Source organism: Neofelis nebulosa, chromosome 17 (assembly GCF_028018385.1).
Source record: "Neofelis nebulosa isolate mNeoNeb1 chromosome 17, mNeoNeb1.pri, whole genome shotgun sequence".
Lineage (NCBI taxonomy): Eukaryota > Metazoa > Chordata > Mammalia > Carnivora > Felidae > Neofelis > Neofelis nebulosa.
This window is the reverse complement of record NC_080798.1, coordinates 48,720,921-48,741,942: the sequence shown is the minus strand read 5'-3', so window position 1 is coordinate 48,741,942 and position 21,022 is coordinate 48,720,921. Positions and strand designations below refer to the sequence as shown.

The 21,022-nt window shown below is 46.8% G+C and overlaps 1 protein-coding gene across 12 annotated transcripts in view; it reads right to left on the bottom strand.

The window, feature by feature from the left end:
* Positions 1–21,022, bottom strand: part of HYDIN (HYDIN axonemal central pair apparatus protein) — a 439,740-nt gene that overhangs the window by 92,476 nt on the left and 326,242 nt on the right. For 11 of the 12 annotated variants that reach the window (XR_009256078.1, XR_009256079.1, XM_058708213.1 and 8 more), the window contains 8 exons: positions 20,311–20,490; positions 19,658–19,831; positions 17,344–17,517; positions 13,311–13,522; positions 8,583–8,720; positions 6,673–6,856; positions 4,226–4,367; positions 1,644–1,806 (listed from right to left, as the gene is read on the bottom strand). Coding sequence is in view for 9 of the 12 variants with exons in the window: in XM_058708213.1 (XP_058564196.1) it covers positions 1,644–1,806; positions 4,226–4,367; positions 6,673–6,856; positions 8,583–8,720; positions 13,311–13,522; positions 17,344–17,517; positions 19,658–19,831; positions 20,311–20,490 (1,367 nt within the window). In the remaining 3 variants the exon portion in view is untranslated. Of the gene's footprint in view, positions 1–1,643; positions 1,807–4,211; positions 4,368–6,672; positions 6,857–8,582; positions 8,721–13,310; positions 13,523–17,343; positions 17,518–19,657; positions 19,832–20,310; positions 20,491–21,022 lie in introns of all 12 variants that reach the window. The other variant, XR_009256080.1, reaches the window with a different exon arrangement.

The window sequence follows — 21,022 nt, the reverse complement described above, 5'->3', positions numbered from 1 at the left end:
TGTGTTTTGAAAGAAGGCCTCACAGAGCCCCAGGTGCCTCTTATAGACCCAGGGGCTATGCCTCTGTCTGTGTCATCTTGGGGGGTCCTTGTTAAAATATCCTCTCCACGGTCCTTCGTGGGGAACAAACAGGAGTTTAAGAATTTGGCTGTGCCCTGGCTTTTAAAAAATACCTATTTATTTAATTAACCTGGCCTAGAGAAACCAACTTCATTCTTTTTCTCCTGCCTTTTTAAACTTGCTTTGTGGGCTCTGATTTTCTTCCCCTCTGGATGGAATCCTTGGGGAGGCCCCAGAGGTTTTTGTTCATTCTTTGATGACATGAAGTCTAGCCGAATGTTCACTGACTGCAGAGCAGCCCAGAACCCCCTTTCCCGCTGAAAGTGCGCCTCCTCCATAAAGCTGGGCTCTGAGGCAGGCTCGCTGGGTTGGCTTCCCCCTTGCCTCAGCGCCTCACCGTACCACTCCTCTGTCTCATCTCCAACGCAGCTAGGAGGTCAGTGCTGGGTAGAGCTGTCCCCTGGAGGGGTCACTCACCTAGTTGAGTATGGAGGGGAGGGGCTTGGCTACTACTGTGTCTTTCTCCACTGTCAGTAGAGTCACTGCCAAGACACTGAAAGTTCTGTCCGGACAACAGATATCAGGCAGAGGACTCTGTGTGGAAGGAGCGGCCAGAGAGGGGCAGGGAGGGCTTGCCCTTGGAAGGTTGCAGGAGCCCAGCACAGAGCAGCTGGAGGCCAGGTACAGTGGAGAGTCCAGGCCTTCTTGCTTCTTGTGCTTGGTTCTGCTCCCAAGCCTGGGCCGTTTCTGCACGCTCAGACCTTGCTCCTTCCTGAGCTCTACCTGATTGTGGCCACTGAAGCCTAATTCCTCTGCCCTTGTGTCTGCTCAGATGTGGTCACTGTGCCTTGCTCATCTACTGGGACCAGTCTGCATCTTGTCTGGGAGTCTGGCTTGTCTGGCTTTAGCTTCACCCTCAGAGCATCCAGTGCTGAAATAGTCACTGTGCCCACCAGCTGGCTAGCCACCCTCCCGGGCTGTGAGAGCCACCCTTGGTGCTGTGTTGGCTGTTCTGCCTTCCTGGGTCGTGGCCCCAGAGATGTGACTGCTAAGCTTGGCAGGCTGGTAAACTATCACTAGTTGTCTGCAAGGACAAGCTTATGTTGCAGTGCCTTCCTTGACCATTGTCAAGATAAGCTATTGGTTGAACACCGGGGCTCTACTGACTTTGTGGCTTACTGAGGCAAACTGTGAATACCAGCCCATTCAGCACCATCCAGGGGACTTACGGGGAGGGCGGGGTACAGTGGAAAGTGCAATGACTGTGGTCAGACGTAACTGGGGGAGGTCCGGTACCCACGACTTTGTCTCTTTCAACCCCAGGCAGGGTTCATGGCTCTGAACCTCACAGGGTGGGAGGGAGGCCAAAATGACAGAATTACATAAAGGGCAGCCAGGGATCCTGGCACACAATCAGCCCGTGACAAATGTTGGCCCCTTCCCTCCTACCTTCTGCTCCACTGCAAAATCCAAACAGTATCAGGTCAATTTTGTGGAAGGGAAATGTACTGGATTGATGGACCGGTTACAATGTATGCTCTCTCTGTTCTGCTTCTTGCTAAGGAGCAAGAGAGGGTTGCTACCTGCCGGTTTGCTGTTTGAGATTTCTTTGTGGGAGGTTCCTCCTTTACTGGTCCTTGCTTTGGCCTTTTGACCTTCCGTTTTAGCTCATCTTCTTCCTTTTGCCGCTCAAGCTCCTGCTGTAACTTCTTTTCATGCATCTCTCTTGCCAGCCTCTCCAGCTCCCTTCATCAAACCAAGCAGAGACAACAGAGTTTAGAGCCTCTCCTGTCCACTCCCCCTAACTGGGAGTGTCCAGTGGAGGGACATGGGCAGAGCTTTCTTGGGCATAAGAAGAATGAAATGCAGGCAAAGAAATGTGGGTAAATAATGTGGGTAAATAGGAAGGAAGGAAGGAAGGAAGGAAGGAAGGAAGGAAGGAAGGAAGGAAGGAAGGAAGACAGGGAGGGAGGGAAGAAGGGAAGAAAGGAAAGAAAGAAAGTAGGGTCTCTGAAAAGTCATTCAGCAAAACTGATCACCTCAAACTCAACTAAGAGGAACTCTCAATCTGTATATCAATCTTCTTTCATAGGAGAGCAAGGCAAGGGCTGAAAATAGCTTGATGTTAGCAGTTTTCAAAAAGTAAGTTGCAAAGATTTTTCTGATATCAGTTCAGATGTGGCTCAGCTTCCTATACTTTTTACATCTAATGTTCAGACAACATTAGAACAGAAACAGTGTTTTATTTATTTATTTTTTAACGTTTATTCACTTTTGAGAGACAGAGAGACAGAGTGTGAGTGAGGGAGGGGCAGAGAGAGAGGGAGATACGGGATCCGAAGCAGGCTCTAGGCTCTGAGCTGTCAGTACAGAGCCTGAAGCAGGGATTGAACTCATGAGCCATGAGATTATGACTTGAGTCGAAGTTTGATGCTTAACTGACTGAGCCACTCAGGTGTCTCAAGAAATGGTGTTTTAAATAGCAGTCCCTAATGGCTAGCTTGGAGCCATGGTGGTGGATCTGAAAGCCACATTCCTTTCTTTTCTCTATCCCTTCCTGCTATGGATTCAGCTGGGCCTGCCCTGTTGCCAGTGACAGAAGGGGCACCAAGGCTGGGACACCAAATATAAACAAGAGTGGAGGGGACTGCATTTCTGAAAGTACAAAACCCATCTGTTTTCATTTCTAGGAATCCCTGGTTGCTCCTGGTTGCTGTGATTCTCTATCATCCACTGTAGCCAACTCATCATTACTAGGTGTGTGTGTGTGTGTGTGTGTGTGTGTGTGTGTGTGTGTGTCTCACACAAACAAGTCATTGCTGAGCTTTGAGGATCAGATTTATATTTTCCAAGTCCACTATGAAATAAATTCCTGAAAGTAATGACTTGGATGAGAAAGAAAAGAGATTCCTTTGGAATCCCAAAGCTAGTATTTTTATACCTCTGGAGGACTGGGTTTGTTTGTTTGTTTGTTTGTTTGTTTATTTAAATGTTTATTTTTGAGAGAGGGAGAGAGCGTGCGCGCGCGAGAAAGGGGGGGAGGGGCAGAGAGAGAGGGGGAGAGAGGATCCGAAGCTGGCTTTGTGCTGACAGCACAGAACCTGATGCAGGGCTCAAACTCATGAGCTGTGAGATCATGACCTGGGCTGAAGTCAGATGTTTAACTGAGACCCAGCCACCAGGCAGCGCCCCCTGGGCATTTTTACAAGGGACCATGCAGATGAAGAAATGAGGGCATACTATGGGGGCAGAGAGGGCAAAAAAGCTCTTTTGGGGTCAGTTGGAGGAGTCTGGAGATGGAAGGAGACTATGTCCCCCTACAGTAGGGCAAGTATCTTGGCTTTGCCAATGTGTGGAATTCTATGGAGGGTAAGCAATATACCCTCCTCTCCCAGCATGTTTGAAGGTCTGAGGGCAGAAAGGACATATATCCTACTGCTATCTGAGATAGCTTGAGTCTCCTGGGGCCCATGTGGTGTGGAGGGGATTCAGTCTTTCCTGTGTGGTTCCCAGTGATGGGCACAGAAAGTGGCTGAGACACTGCCCAGGGTCTCTGGTGAACTGTCCAGGCCGAGGATCAAGTGGGAGAGGCAGTCAGAACTCAGGGCACAGATAACACCACAAAAGGCCAAGATGATGGCTGGGGAAGGAGAAATGACTGAGTTCTGGGGAGCAACCATTAAGCTCATGTCAAGAGAGTGGCCCCTCAGTCACCAGCTGTGGACACCTGAGCACAGAGGCTGATGAGCCACACCTAGGGGGCAGTTGTCAGGAGAAGCTTGTGGGAGCTCTTGGAGAATAGAGGGGCCAGAAGTCCCCTGCCATTATATCATACAACCTTCCCTCTAGTGTCAGATGTCCTCCAGAGAGAAGGACGGGGAGGACAATGAAAGAAACCCTGAAAGGCTGCAGCCACCAGTCCCCTTGATGGTCAAGGTGTTTTCCTGCTCTTAGCAGGTTATCTTCCTGTCTCCCTTGGCCACACTGCTCCCCCGGAAGGTGATCCTCCTGTGTCTCCCTTGGTCACGCTGCTCCCCAGAAGGTGACCCTCCTGTGTCTCCCTTGGTCATGCTGCTCCCCCGGAAGGTGATCCCAGTCTCCAGGATGGGCTGTGTGTTACTCCTGGGGGGAACCACTTCCAGCCTGACTACCCCTTGATTCTGACCTCTTCTTCCTTTCCCGGAGGGCCTGCCGAACCTCTCGATTGAACATGATTTTCTCCTCCTCTGTCATGGCATCATATTCTTCCTCATCCATATTTTGGAGACGCTCCTTCTCTTTCTGAAGTGCCTCCCTGCGTTTGCTCTCTGTGGAGGGAACAGAGAGAGGAAAGTGAGGGAAAGTGACTCACTCACCAGCCTTGGCTGCAGGGCCCTCAGTGGCTCAGCTCCCAGCCCACACTTGCTATGGAGGGTCTATGCCAGGGCAAGGGTGGCTCTGGTGCTGTGGGGACATTCTTGATCTCTGGCGGGCCTTCCTTCACTCACACAGTTCCAAAACTGGTTTCCATCTGTGCTAGACTGAATAGTAGTTCCAAAGATGTCCATGTTCTAATCCCCAGAACTGTGAATACGCTACCTGGTGTGGGGGAAAGGATTTTGCAGATGTGATTAAGTTAAGGACTTTGCACTGGGAGACTGTCCCGGATTATCCGAGTGGGCCCAGTATAATCACAAAGGTCCTTATAAGAGGGGTGCAGGAGGGTCAGGGTCAGAGAAGGAGATGTGGCAATGGAAGCAGAGGTCAGAATGCTGTGAAGTAGGGACCATGAGCTGAGAAATGCAAGTGGCCTCTAGAAGCTTGAGAAGGTAAGGAAATGGATTCTCTCCCTGGAGCCTTCAATGAAACAGAGCCCTGTGGACACCCCGCTTTAAGGACTTCTGACTTCCAGAAATGTAAGACAGCAAGTCTGTGTTGTTTGGAGGCATCCAGTCTGTAATTTGCTACCGCAGTGATAGGGAAGTAATATAGCACCCACGGACTTCATACACTACAAACATATGCCGCCAGAGTGCTCAGGGTGACAGAACCATTTGCAGACCAAGGGAAACCATTTTCCATACCCTACAGATTCCAGGTCCAGAAGCATGGTCATGCCCCGCACAAAGGCTGTCAGATTCTTTTCTACAACTTCCACTTGTTGTAGGCCTGTGCTTTGGGCTCGGAGATGTGTATTTGAAGATCCTTCTCTGACACTTACCAAGGGCTAGGAACAGATAAGAATCAGGTTTCTTCCTCCATAGGCTGCCATGGGGATCATATAGGCAACCCTCTAAAGCATCTAGGCCTGTGCCTGGCAAATTCATAAATGTTCAATAAAAATTAGATTTGAATATAATAATATTGTTACTGGATGCTGCCTTGGGACTTTTTTCAAATGCAGAAGATTTCAGGGAGAGGAGCCCATAATGCAATGGTGAAAAACCTCAATCCACAAGTAAATGAAAAAATGAAAAGAGATACTTTATTTCAAGTTGATGGTAATGGGGACATAAACTTTCTGGAAAAGCAGGAAGTCGGAGGCTGGAACACTGCTAGGGACTTTCTTCCTAATTTTTCTCTGGATGAGAATGTAAGGAAGCAGTCTTTAAGTTCTGTTTAAGAACTAAGAGAGCTCAAGTTTGTAATTATTTCCTTAATGAAAAAGCACTATGATTTGCTTGGATTTTTCCAGAAGAGAGGTAAGACCAAGTAAGGAAGGGCAGTGATGTCACTGAGCTGAGGCCAGAGCAGGAGACTGCCTCCCAAGGAAAGTGTCACCTCCTCCCTTGGGGACCAAAATTTGCTAGGTCTGCTTATGACTAAATTGGGAACTCAAGCTAACATTACTCTGAATGTGTGTGTGTGTGTGTGTGTGTGTGTGTGTGTGTTTAATTTTCAATCACTGAAATTTTTTTCAAGCTACTGTTGTAATGACAGGAAAAAGCAAGGTTTCAGAGTTATAAAGACCTTACTAATTTGCTGTGTGATCTTACACTGTTGATGTCTCTGAGCCTCCTTTTCCTTGTCTGTAAAAGGGGGACAATGATCCCCACAGGGTTACTGTAAGGATTAAATAACCCACAGTGCCATTTAGAGACATTTCAAGTGTACAGAATGTTGGCTGCAGTGCATGGGAGACAGGAGGCTAAGATGTAGAAACTGTTTTGTCAAGTTTATGAGCACTTCCAGTGTTTGCAGGAAATGTACAGTCCCCTTAAACAAAACCAACAAGCTAATCAGTCACCTGAGTCAGGATGGGACTTGTGATGTGTCCCCCATGGGTTGGTTGTGATTACAGGGAAGATGAGAAGGGATGCAGTGTGATATTAGGGGGAAGGGAAACATGTCTGTTACAAGAAGAGCTGGCTGGGTCCATTCCCTGTCCTGTAGTCTCCTGACAGGTCAGCCGCACCTCAGTTCCCTCAGGTGCAAAGTAGAAATAAGAACTTCTGGTCACCTTACAGGGCGGAGGTGAGCACCGATGACATGGCAGATGTAATAGGTTAATCAGATGTAATAGATCTGCACAATGGCTCAACGTGGTGGAGAAGCATTTCAAAAAGTGTAAGGCTCTGTTGGAAGGGCTGTTAGGGCTTGGGAAGGGCAGCCCAGAAGAGTACGGGGCTTTACCTTCTTGCTCCTTTTTGGCTTTCTCTTGGGCCTTCATGACTGTGTAATCCTGGGCCATGTTGATTACGTAGATGTGCTCCCGGTTGCCGATGGCCTTCAGCAGGCAGAGGAGAGCCACAGCCGCGTTCCGAGCGAAGAGGGTCTCAACGCTATCAAACACCACTCCGCGGAAGCAGTCACTCAGCTGAAACCAGAGTGAGAAAAGACAGTAACTAAGGCCACAGTTACCGGGTTCTCTATGGAGAAAGTTGCTTGTTCTTTCGTGGGTGGTTTTACTGGGGGCTGCATTGGTCTCTGCTGACCTACTGGGCCCCCATGTAAATGCCGTTAAACTACCCTTCCACCTGCTACATTCAACATGCTGTTATAAAATATGAGAGAAAAATACAAATATTTTATCAGTCATGCAAGAGCTTTATCATACGTATTTATAGAATAAAAGATTTCTCCTATCTCTACAGAAATAAGGAACGCAAACTAAACGTGAAAGTGAGGGTTTGGGCAGGTCCATGAGGAACAGGCAGAGAGGAGGGAAAGGCAAGGTATCCCCCCTCACAGAGTAACAGCAAGGGCACCAGTAGCAGGTGGGCCATTCAGATCTTTCAGTGGCGTTACTGCCTTGGCGTGTAACGATCTTGGTAATACTAACCACTGAGGAGCAGCCTCTGTTGTACATCAGTGTTACTCAAAGGGTGGTACACAGACTGGCCACCCTTGGCCAGGAGCTGATCACTACCAGTGTTTGATGAGACCAGAATCGTGTGCCAGAATGTAAATCAACGACATCACGAAAAACACTATTTATTTCAGCTGCTGGGTTTTTTTTTGTTTTGTTTTGTTTTTTTGTAGCAAGACTGTCGATGGAGGAAGCCACGCAAACTCCATGTTTCATCAAAGACCAGTACTTCGAGCAGCACTGCTCTGCTGGCTTACTTTGGGCTTTACCAGTGATTTAACCTGGGTACACGAAACACCAGCACACTTACCAGCCCACCTTGCTCGGGTCAGCTGAGAGTGACAGCACTGTGAACACAGTAGCCATCAAACCTTAACCTGAGTAATTTCCTGTGATGACACCTCCTCTTCTGGGAGCCTCAGGTCGCATTTTGTTCTATTGAAATGTGCAACTAATATCGTGGCCTACTTTGAAAAAGCCAAAGCCAATGGACAACTCCAGGACCTGGTGAGCCGTTTAGCTCTCTGCAAACCATAAGCAGCAAACAGGCTTAGGGGTGTCCTCCCAAATCCTGCTGATCTTGTTTTCTTTTCTTTAACTGTACAATGCTTATGAAAACAATTTTTTTAACTGGAAACGGTTATTGTGTTTTTTGACTTGAAAAGCAATGTGTCATTGTAAAATAATTCAGAAATGTATGAACAGAACTAAAAATCCATTATCCTGCTATCCAAAGATAACCACAGTTAATACACTTTCAGAGTTTTTACTGTTTGTATGACATACATTTAGACATATTCTTATAGAAATGCAATTGTGCTGTACCTACTATTTCATAACCTGCTTTTCTCACTTAATACATTGAAAACAGATTTTTACAGGAATTAATATGGTTCCAAGTTCTAACTTTCCATGGCTCCATGTTATGATTTTTAATATACCACTGTAGGGCTGTATCATGAATCTGATTTTTTTTTTTTTTAATATGTAACATGCTCAATGGTCCTTTAAGGTGAGTGACTTCAGGCAGCAGACTGCGCCAGGGCCAGTTGCCTAACAAGAGCTGTCAAAAGGACAAGAGCAAATGACTGTTGGGGGTGAAGAAGCCCATCTTTCCTCTCCAAGACCCCTGGGTTCTGAACCGCCATGGGTGGGCCGTGGATCGGAATCTCAGGTCCCAGCGCAGGGATGGAGTGTGAGCCGTGCAGCTCTGGGCATGTGGGCACGGACGTACCTGTATGCGATCAGCCAGGATCTGGGTGAATAGGTCCTCAGGGAGCACACAGCTCACGAGCCCGGTCTCACCTCCGATACTGGGGCTGACACTGAGCCGGCGCTGTGTGGGCCCCGAAGGGAGAGGGCTGGAGGAAATCTGTCGAGCGGGAGAAGGATCAGGAGTTAGAATCCAGCTTGGTGTCCCAGCAGCTCTCATACTTACAAGCCATATGACCTCGTGGAAATCGTATAATCTCTCTGGGCCTCATTTCCTCATCTGTAAAATGGAGATTGCTTTGTAAAATGAAAGGTTTTCCTTAAAGAATTGCCTAAGCTTCAAGTGGGAACACTGTGAAAGGTGCTTTGTATATGTACACATTTGTTCATTCATTCAACAAATATTGGGCACCTCTTAGGTACAAGGGGTCCCTCTAGCACTAGGGATACAACAACAAACAACGCTGGCAATGTTGCTGCCTGTGTGGTCCTTATTTCAAATAGAGGAGACAGAAATGGAGCAGGTGAATATCCAAATCAGTCACATAGTCTGAGATAGTGACAAGTGCTAGGGAGAAAAGAATGAGGTAAGGACATAGAGAACGGTGACAGGGTTGGACAACAATATGAAAGAATGAGACACGATCCTGAGAGAAGAGTCTTTCTGTGAGGGAACAGCAAGCTCCTTGCACACGAGCATGCTTGATGGGCTCTGGGGAGCACGTGGGAGCCCAGTGTAACTGTACTGAGTGAGCAATGGGGAAGAGGGTCGGGCTTAATTCAAGTCTAAGGCATAGTCAGGGCTTGCAGACCCCAGTAAGGAATTTGGATTTTATTCCAAGTGTTATGGGAAGTGGTTGGCATGTATTAGGCAGAAAATGATCTGAGTTTTATTTATGAAAGGCCACTGTGCCTGCGGCATGAGGTGAAAAGAGCGGAGGCGGGAAGACTAGTTAGACATCTCCATGGTCAAGGCAGGAGATGAAGGATGCCATGGTGGAAGTGGTGAGAAATGGCTGATACTTTCTCTAACATTCCATCCCACTAGGACTTGGGATAGGATGTGAAAGAAAGAGGGGCACCAAGAATGATCCCTTGGGTTTTAGTCTGAGCATATGGGAAAATGGCAAAGTCATTAAGAAAGAAAAAAAACTGAAGGAAGAACAATTTTTTGCCTTGTTCTGTTTTGGGTGAGGGGCAAGAGTCACTTTTCAGACACATACATTTTGAGATGTGTTTAAGCCATTCAACAGAGATAATGAATGTGAGTTTGTGTGCGTGAACCTCAGCTGGGCAAGAAATTGGGGTTGGAGACAGAAATGTGAGGGGCACACGCATCCTGAAAATATTTAAGTACTTAATAAACTGGATGAGATCACCTATAGAGAAAAGGTAGATAACGAAAAGAAAAGAGCAGATGACTCAGTCCTAGCCTATTCCAAAAGCCTATGGATCTGGAGGATGTGGAGAAGCTGCAGGAGTAGGGGGAGTCCCGAATGAGGCAAAGGGGAAGGAGAAGAGCGTGGTGGTGTGCTGGCCAGAAGCACGTCCAGGAAGAGGACTTAGCTGCTATGAGGTCACGTGAGGTGGATGACAGAACACAGGCCACTGGATCTGGCAAGATGAATGCCAGCGACCCTGAGAAGAGTGATCCGTGGGGTGGTAAGGACAAAGGCCTCACTGGAATAGGTGAAAGAGAGAATGGGGGTTGAGGATGAGGAGGGAGGCATGCAGCCATTCTTGGGGGGAACAGCCTTGAAGAGGAGTTGAGGGACGAGGTAAGAGCTGGAGGGGGATCTGTGATGTCGGGACAGTGTTTTTAAAGATGGGAGGTAATAAAGCATGCATAGATGCTGATGAGAAGGATCTATGGGGCAAAAAACAAATGGGAGGGAAAGGGGATGACTGCAGGAATTCGGCTCTTGAGTGAGAAGGGGTGGGGTCCAGTGCACATGTGCAGGGCCTAGGATGAGAGCAGGGGCAGTGACTCCGTGGCAGGGAGGATGCAGCCTGGCTCGTTGGTCTGGTGGTGGGAGAATATGGTGATGGTCTTCTCATTGTTGCTGCTCCCTCCATGGGTCGGAAGAGAGATCATCAGCTGGGAATGAGGAAGAGGAAACGGTCTTAGGGGTTTGGAGAGTGACGACCACAATAAAATAGTTATCTTGAAGAGATGGATGGCAAATTTACTAGGGCAGACCAAAGGTCCGCTTGAGATTTGTGGTCTTAATTTTTAAATAAAGACCACTCAGGAGAGATGAAGATTGTCTCCAGCTGTGTTCAGCCACTCTGCATGGAGGAGGTGGAGAATCGGCTGAAGTTTTGCTTGGAGAGTATGATGAAGGGCAAGGCGGCAAGAGAATGCCTAAAGTGACAGACACAGATAACAAACTGAGTAAGACGGGGAGTGAAGGGGGTGGTAGGCAGTGAAGATGTGGACTGGAGTTTTGGATGGGACCAGTTACTTCTCACAGAAGTCATCTGGAAGGTTAGAAGATGATAGTCAGGATGTAGGATGTGTGGTCTAGAGGTCTTGGAATTTATGGGTAACGATGAACAAGTTCTTGAACATGACCATGGCAGTGAGGAGGTGAGGTGGGCATGGGACTGAGAAATGAGAGTGTTGTATTAAATGTCATTCAAAAGATAAGAATTTCCAGTGAGTGCTCTCCCAGAACACAGTGATGTATAAACAAATGACCTTATATTACAGTCATATCTTTATTATGTGACATATTATACATTGCTTTCCACTTGCAACATAAATAAACTTTAAGTCATTGGAGAGTTCATGCTTTAGGAGAGCTTTAGAAAACTGAAAAGCCATTTGTGGGTGGAGCATGCCAACAGAGTGACTGTTGTCCAAAGCATTAGTCCTGTCACACTGGAGCAGTGTGAGCAGCCATGTGGGCAGGGGTGATCTTGAACAGGCTCTGAGTTCCCTATTTATTGCAAGGGGATTGGGATCAGATTTAGTGTTTTCTGCTGCCTTTGATATATTCTAAAAAGCCTTGCTTCACTGTCCAGATGGATGGAACCCAATCAAAGAAAATGATTCCCCATGACACCCTGTTTAATACAAATATGAGTTTTAGTTCATCCATGAATACCATATTTGGTCTTGTGAAAGAGGGTTAAATGATGCTGCAAAAGAAACTGAGTCGACGGTTCCAATTTTCAAGATGTTAGAAGAAGGAGGGACTGAAACGAAGATGAGAGGCATTATTTGGCACAAATTCAGCCCCCCAGAGTGTCCCATCCAACCTGCATACCTCCTCTCGTGAGGAGACCTTGGCTTCCATTCCATCCACCTGCGCCATCCAACATGTGGGTCCTCTCCTGCAAGGGCCTTCACCTCCACTCTGTTTTCTTCAACAGCCTCCTCTGAAGCGCCCACCTCTCCCACTCTCCCTACTGCACTCTTGGATGGTAACAAGACCCACAGACTCTTCCTCGAATCCTGTTTCATTCTGCTGCCCTCCTCTTAATTCCTTCTCTCCATATACTGCACTTCCCATATACTACTCTCAACTCCCTTGCCCCTTGTTCTGAGCACACTCGTGCCCTTGCAATGATGACTTCTCTCTCTACCTCTGAAAGACTGCTTAGGGAAATCTTGAAACAGCGAAGTTATGCCTTCCTGTCTTGGCTGGAGAATCGGCATTCTAAACTGTCTTTTCTTTTGTCCACCATCCATTTCTGGTTCTATTCCTCCCGGTGGACACATCAGTGCTTCGCCACTCTCCTCAAGCATGCTGTGCAACACTAACCTCCTCAATGCTTCCTGCAAAGACTTTGCATCCTGCACACGTCTTAGAGCCACTCAGCAAAGACCTTCTCCGACCTCCGCTCTCCACTTGCCTTCCCCACACGCAGCTGTATCTGCTTTCACCTTTACTGACTCCAGAAGGAGCTGGCCCCCGTCCCTTTTGACTGTGCTTAGTCCTTTCCTCCCTGTCTCCTCCAGGAATCTCATTCCCTCTTGGGTGGATTGTCACCTTACACTCCTCCAGGAGGTCTTCTCCTTATAGACCTGCTTGTGCCTCCACCTCCTTTCAGAGAAACAACTCTCTTAACCCTAAATTTGCTCCTCTAACAACTAGTCTCTTTTCTTGTTCCTTGAAACATCTTGGAAGCCTACACTCACTTGACTCCACTTTCCCCCCGACAACTCATCACCTACCTCTCCACGGTGCCATCCACTGTCTGGCCACAGCACCTGCTATTCTGCCAAGATTGTTCGCAAAGTCCCTTGGCTGAGGCGCAAACTTCCTGACTACTTTATGACCTTCCATGACTCCTGTGCAGCCCTCCCACAATTCATATGAACGGTTTCATCCTTAGCATTCCTTTAGTATTAGACTGAGCCATATGAAATTGCTGTTCCAATGGTTGAATGTTGGCAATTTCATGCGGTTCAAGCCAATTCCTTTTACAAAGCTCTTTTGTCACCAATCTCATTTTATTGCAAATATTTGAATGTGTGGTTATCTCCTTCATCAGACTCTTAGGGCAGCTTAAGTGCAGCGATTTTGCTTTATCTTTATTTTGTTAGCATTCAACCCAGTGCCTATAACATTAAAGTCACTTGCTGAACGCCTGCCAGATGACCTCTCCTTGCAGGACCTGCACCATGAACCTGGTGAGGGCCCCCACAGCAATGGCATGATGCTGACATGGCTGAGGGGTTCTGAGGAGAAAGGGCAGGAGGAGGGATCCCACCCCTCTTCTGGGGAGCCCTGGTTTGTACCTGTGGCGTTTCGGACGCATGTTGGTGGTGCTGCTTCTGAGACCCAGAGCCATGGCTCTCCGCCTTGCTTTTGGCAATAATCATGCTCCCACGCATGGTCTTCGCCGATTTCATTTCAGGGGACAGGGTAGATTCTGAGGTAAACTTGCCCAGGGTCTCACTGCTCAGATGTGTCTGTCCCACAGCAGTTTGGCCTGAAGCAGCCTCCTGGGCTACACAGAGAGAGTGGGTTTATATTAAAAGTCACCTCAGGATGATCAGGAAATAATAGTGGGGATGGCACAACTCCTAGCGGGGTTGGTGTGATTCTCTTGAGGAGCACACAGCCGTCTCCGTCTGCAGCTGGCTGGGAGGCGCTGGAAGAAGAGGCTACACACGCCGAGGCTGGATGAGGACAGGCGAGTGGAGAGGCTGGACTGGAGTCCAGGGCTCTTCGCTGCCCATCTGCCCAGTGGGTCCCATGTTAGTCTGCCCCACTTCCTCTTCCAGCCCCGAGGGCAAGCATTTCTGAAACTGCTGGTCCACTGTAGCCCTGCCTTGGAAAGCTGACACCTCAGATGGGGCAGTGCGGTTGTGCGCTAGGCAGCCTCCACGTTTTCCAGCTCAGGAAGAATTGCTAAGACTCCTTATTCCTTGTTGGCCATTTCAGCAAATAAGCCCTCAGAACTCCCTTGAGAGCTGTCACTATCTTTTGTCCCTCTGCCCCTCCCCTGAGAGCTGGTTATAGGTACAAGGACACCATACTGCACCTGGGGGTGGCAGGGGTCAAAGGGCATTGAGGCCACCAGTGGAACAGCTGTACCAACATTCTGTTGGTTCGTCCCTCGTTCATCCAGGTCCTGTTACCCCCGGTGCCTCCAGGCTCCACCTGATTGTGATGGCTCCAGCCTCTTGCCACCTGTGCCCACTCACTTCGCCATGAGTCCTATGCCTCCACGGCCGCTCCCGCCTCCACTGATGGCTGTAGGGTCTCTTCTGTGCTGTCCCCATGTCTGTCAACCTCCCCTGCCAGCGGCGTCATCCAGCCATATCTTACAAAGCCAGCTCTTCCTGATATAATACTAATAAGGGTTTTCATTTCATCTCTCACTTCTTTCAAGACATCATCATTTCACCTCCTTTTTTCCTCACTGCCCAGCTTCTAAAACAGTAGTGTGGGCCACATCTGTCCAATAGACGTATAATGTGTATCCAATTTAGATTTTCTAGTAGCCACATTAGAAAAGTACAAGTCGATTTCCATGGTATGTTTAACCCAATCTACCCCAAATGTGATTATATCAATACATTTCTACCTTGTTATTTTACAGTCTTTTTCTCCTACTACATCTTCAACTCCCACGTGCCACCCCCTACCCCCTGCCTGAACCGCCACCCCCAAGCAGCACATTTCAATTTGGACACCCATGTTTCAGGTGGCTGGTGGGTACTGCATGGCACAGGGACACACAGGGTTAGATTTACCACTTCTGCTTCAGGACAGCCTGTGGACCCCGCAGTGAACAGCAAGTGTAGGTTTGGGTTTAACCCCTCCATTGAAAGGGCTTTCTCCAAAGCGCCCAATGACCTCTGAACTGTGACCCACAGTGGCCCTCTCTCAGGGCTCATTCTATCTGTACTTCCAGCAATCTATGACTACATTCATTCATTGATTTGACACATTTTTGGAAGTATTTACTCTGTGTCTACTCTGTGCCAGGTACCAACCCAGGGGCTGGGAATGCATCAGAGAAGAGAACGAACACACATCCCTGCTCCCAGCTAACATTCTGGTGGGGTAGGGAGACAGTAGCATAAGGAAGTCAAGTAAATGGTATATGAACCAGTGATAAGGCCTATGAGACAGACAAGGCCAAGGTGCCCAGACCCAGCCAGGGCACTGGAGAGGTGTGCAAACCTTTCTTGCCCCTCCCACCTGCAGCTCTGTTTCCTTGACTTCTCTGCATCCTGCTCTCCTGACTGCCCACCCCTCTGACACTCACTCTGCCTTCTCGGCCTCCCTGGCTTCTCCTCTACCTACACTCCTCTTAAAATATAAGTGTTCCCCAATGTCCTGTCCTGCCCTCTCCATCCCTCTCCTCTTTCTGGAACTTTCTGGGCTGATTTTCTTTCTTCCAGCAGGTGCACCTCTTACTTTCTTGAGGAAGACTCCCCCTGTTATGTCTTTAGCTTGACATGACCTCCTCAGGTAGGAAGACCAAATCCACAGTTTCTTATGGGACACCAACACAGCTCCAAAGACCTCTGTGAAATGTAGTTTAATTGACAGAAAAGGAAACAAAATCTAAGAGAACCAGAATTATGATGTAGCTTGGGGTTCCCACTGACGGTAGCTGATTACGCCATCCCAAAATATGACTATTAGAGTTCAGGATATGTCACCTCAAAATACGCTGCTTGCTTTTGAACTGTGGGCACTTGAAAAACAGCAAATGTGGGGAGAAGACTTCTCTGACCTTCTCTTGTCTGTCTAAAGACAAGTGTCCAAAGGGAACTCAACTGTCACAAATCCCCACCCTGGGAGTTCCATCCAGCAGAGTGGACTGACTCATCACAGGAGAGGAGACATGCTTGTCATTAACTACCGTACCCTCATCCATTGTTCTGTGGGTCCATTCATCTTCCCTAAGACTCATTTGCTCTCCCCTAAGAGGACTACCTCCCTCCTCTTCTCTCCCTGTGAAGATGGTATTTAATTCAGAATTCTAAGTCACCTCATTTCCTCCTGAGTATCTTCCATGTACACAAGAAGGACACATGTTAATAAACTTATTTTTTTTCCTTGTTAATCTTTTATTATAGCAGTCTCCGCCAAGAACTCAGGATAGAGAGAAAATTATTTTTCCTCTCTTTCACTACTCAAAAGCTACTTTTCTGACCTTTTCAGCAAAGAATCTTCTATTTCCCTAAGCATTCTATGCAGAGGTCTGGAAGGGGCATGTCTAAAAGCCCCAGCCACTTTTATCAATCAACCAGCAAGCATGGTGCACTATCAGAAATGATGTTATGCTGTTATGAATGAATATTTATTAAAAATGGTTCCTCTCAGAGCAATCACTCTACTTCAATGTATTTTCCCAATTGAGCAGCCATCTCCTGCCCTGTCGGTCCATAGACAACCTGATGGAGCCAGAATTCTCTACCTCTGGTAGGCAGGCCACACCAGGCCTCACTACTATGGTGTTTAAAACCTTAATTAATTTTCTTCTCCAACACACTTTCTCCTTTTCCCACATTTCCTATCTTGGTAAATGACATCACTCTCTTCCTGGTTTCCATGACTGGAAATTCTAGGTGACCATCTGGAATGCCTCCCCATCTTTCAATTTCCTGCCATGCAGGTGCTAGGGGGTCGGCTGGCCCAAACCTGTTCACTGTCGGCATCTCCAGTGCTTCCTTTACAAGACATTACAAGAGCTGCTTTCCTAGTGTGGCTTTCTGACCATTTCTCCCAGAGGGTGATAATCGCCCGACTCCTCTGTTCCTTCAAAATAAAACCCGAATTCCTAATCTTGGCATCAAGGTCAACCAAGATGGGCCTGAGCCTGCCTTCCCACCTCTAATTTACTGTCAGCTTCCTTGCTTTCTTGGGCCGGAATGTGCTTGACTTCTTCTTTGCCTGTCCTTTAAAGCTCATTTGCATGAAAACTTCCCCAGATCAAGCTGGTTGGACCCCAGCCATCTCAAAGTTGCCCTTTCACAGAAGTCAGTATTCCTGTTACATTATTTCCCTCTGCTCTGAACAAGTCCATGTCTGTTCCCCTTCCACAAGTCACCCCCAAAAGTGTGGGCTGCCTCTTATTCTTGGTCCTGTTCCCCGTAGCACCAAATGGGTGCCTGTCTGGGCAGTGGGGAGAGCCACAGATACTCAGTGAAGACAACTCTTCCCTGGGCTATAAGTTGGCAGTATGTTGTAAGTCAGCTTTCAACCAGGCTGGGGGAGAAAAGCTCAGCGGGGGACACAGAGAAGATGGGTATTAGCAGCAGGCTGCCGGCCACTTGACCACAGAAAGTCAGGGGAAAAGCCTCTTACCAGACTCTTCTCCTTCCTTCATGGACTGCTCTATGGCAGCTCTGATACAGAGCTCACGGGCCCGGATCCCCGGGATGTTGCTGCCATCAGAGATCGCTTCAAGCACGATGGAGTCGATGTTCAAGCAGGCTGCATTGTAGTACCTGGCCATGCTGACTGCGGTGGCTGATTTCCCTGAAAAAAAGGTCAGGAGGTTGAATTTCCTGGCTCTCAGTTGCTTAGTGTCTCTAGACAGAAGAAGTTTCTAGAATGGAGGCCCCTGTAGAGTAATCTCTCCAAGCGCTTTGCCTCTATGTCTCTTGTGCGGCCACAGATGGCAGCAGAAAAGAGAAAGGAGGCCGGAACCACAAGTCAGGACCACGGATTCTTGTCCTCATTCTGCCACCCATGTGTTGTGCACCGTGTGATGGCAACACGTTTGCTCTCTGGATTTTCTCCTCAGTCTAGATGGTAATTCTATCAGATGACCTTTAAAAGTCGTGTAGCTCTACTGTCTCTGATTCTAATGGGAAGACTTTTTTGGTTTAAAGAATAACTTGTGTTGATCTTTCTTTTCTCATTTCAAAATATCTGCTTGTTAAAAAGAAAGCAGAAAATTCAAAGAACAAACAGGAGGGAAGGAAAAAGAAGATCCATAATTTGCTCACCCAGAGATATTACAGTTAGCATATGGCTGCTAAGTATGTATATATAACTACCTTACTTATATTTCTTATAAAGAAATGGGTTATGTGGTAGGCTGAACAATGCCCCCCCCACCCCAGCCAAAGACATCCACATCCAAATGTCTGAAACCTGTGAATATGTTACCTTATGCGGTAAAGGGGGTTAGCACCTTTGATTAAGTTAAGGATCCTCATATGGGAAATTATCCTGGATTATCTGGGTGGGCCCAACATAATCCCAAGGGCCCTTATAGGAGAAAAGCAAGAGGGTCAGAGTCAGAACAGGTGATTATGATGAAAAGGAAGAGAGACTGGAAGATACTATGATACTGGTTTTGAGGATGGAAGAAGGGGCCACAAGCCAAGGAATGCAGGCAACATTTCTAGAAGCTACAAAGGGAAAGGAAATGGGTCCTCTCCTAGAAGCCTCCAGAAGGAATGCAGCTCTTTTGACACATTTTAGACTTCTGACCTTCAGAAGGAAAGTAAATTTGCATTGTTTCAACTTACTAAATGTGTAGTTATTTGTTATGGTACCAATAGGAAATTAATCCAGATTACAAATCCTAAGTATGACATTTTTCTTACTTAAAAGGATGTACCATGAACGTCTTTCTATTCATTTAGTACATTTCTATGGCACCTAAAGAAATTGTGGTGATATCCGTACATAACTTACCATTTTAACCATATTTTAAGTTGCATAAGTACATTCATACTATTGTGTGATCATCACCACCACAGGCCTCCAGCACTTTTTCATCTTCTCAAATGGAAACTCTGTACCCATTAAACAACAAGCTCCCATTCTTCTCCTTCCCAGTCCCTGGAAACTACCACTCTTCTTTCTGTTTCTATGAATTCGACCACTGCAAGCACTTCATATAAGTAGAATCATACAGCAATTATCCTTTCGTGATGATTTCACTTAGTATAATATCTTCAGTGTTCAACTATATTGTAGCATGAGTCAGAGTTTCCTTCTTTTTTGAGGCTGAATAATATCCCATTGTACCGTATTTTGTTTTTCCGTTTATCTGTCAGTGGACAGTTGGGCTGTTTCTACCTCTTGGCTATTGTGAGTAATGCTGCTATGGGGTGTACAAAACACTGTTTATAGAGGCAAAATAACTTACTATGTGGATGCACTAAAGCTTAATTAACCAGTCTTCTATACTGACTGCTTCAATCGCTCCCAAGTTTTTATGATGCTGAGCAGCGCTGCAGTGAATGTTCATGCAGTTAATCTTTGTCCACATCACTAAACAGATTCTTAAGGTAAGCTTATAGAAGTAATATTTCTAGCTCAAGGAGCTTGTGCTTATTTCCCCCTCTCCTCTTGTTTTATCATTTATTTTTATTTTTCCCCTCCTCTTTCTAAAGAATTTAATGTCTTGGATTTTTCCCTAATATTATTTTAAAATTATTGGAAGAATATAAGCTCAAACAACTCAGGGATATATTAATTAAAAATAAGGTGTCCCTGCTCTTTCTCTAACACTGTTTCTCTGAGATTGGCAATTTAATAGTTTGGGGATAGTCCCATGGTATACAAATCAAAAAAAAAAAGTCTTTTGTTATCTCGAAAATTACATGTGCGAACTTCACCATAACCCTTAAAGTGACAACCCTTGGGAGCTGCGGCATACCCGACAAGGGTGTCCCGTGGATGATAATGGCGATGCCCTTCCTGTTCTTGGCCATGTGGCCTTCTGCAGAAATATCAATGCCCAGGTGGCGCGCGATCGCCTTGCTCACTGGGTTGTTCTCTACTTCTCCAACCTCTTCTGTCGAGTGGCTGTCAACACTCTGTATCTTGTCAGCTGCAAATTAAAAATATATGTGTACAAGTGCATGCCCATGGGCACGCCCAGAATTCATACAGTCTGATGGAAAGGAGAACCACTTTTTCTTCTTGAACACTGCTATGGCACAGTGGCAAATTATCTGCTGCACATGTTGTCACAGTTCCCACTCCCCCCTGCAGCAGATGGGAAGTGCCCTTTATAGCTGATAATTTGTCGACAGCTACTGGAAGTGAAAATACAGACACCCTTATTGACTGTTAATTCCATTTCTGGGGGAATATCTCCTGCTGAAAAAATAATACTGGAAACTAGCTGAATGTGCAACATTAAGGGGAATGGCTGACTAAGTGATGGCATATTCCTACTACAGAATTAATACACGGTAGTGATAAAGGCTCAAGGGTGCATTTTAGGGAGAAAAGTAAAAAGGCACTGGACAGTCTTCCCACTTCTCTTAGAGAGAACTGGTACAAAACATTTAAATGTTTGGTTACTTTGAAACATTATTTTTTCCAGGCTTTCCTCATCCTCCTCTTCATCTGGGTAGGTCTTGGACTCGACCGTGGGAATGTGCCGTTCTTCAGGGTTGGATGTGACAGAGATCCCTTGGCTCAGTGAGGTCCTCTTTGTACTGCCAGAGGTGCCTTGTTCTGATGAGGGCATATCTTCCTCTTCTGCCCGAGAAACAAAGAACAAAAACATGGGGGAAGTGTTGGGAGGGGGACAAGGGAGACAGGTATGGAAAAAGAAAGAGACAAAGTGGAGAATCACTGACCTGGTTACCATCACCCTGGACTAGCCAAAGCCAAGAAACAAGATCTGCAGTCAGTTGGCTGTTAAGAAGGTTCTCTGCCCAGGGGCACCTGGGTGGCTCAGTCACTTAAGCATCTGACTTAGGTTCAGGTCATGATCTCGTGGTTCGTGCGTTCCAGTCCTGTGCTGGGCTCTCTGCTGTCAGCACAGAGCCTGCTTCAGATCCTCTGTCTCCCTCTCTCTCGGCCCCTCTCCCGTTAGTTCTCTCTCTCTCTCTCTCAAAATAAGTAAACTTAAAAAAAATTTCTCTGCCCAGAGTGTTTCTACATCTTAACATTAAAAAGACTAAAATTATATATTTTCTCCAGAAAATTTAGAAAATTCAGAAGAGCAAGAATTATACAATTCATCTGCAAAAGAGATGTAGATAGAACAAGAAACAGTGACCGAGGA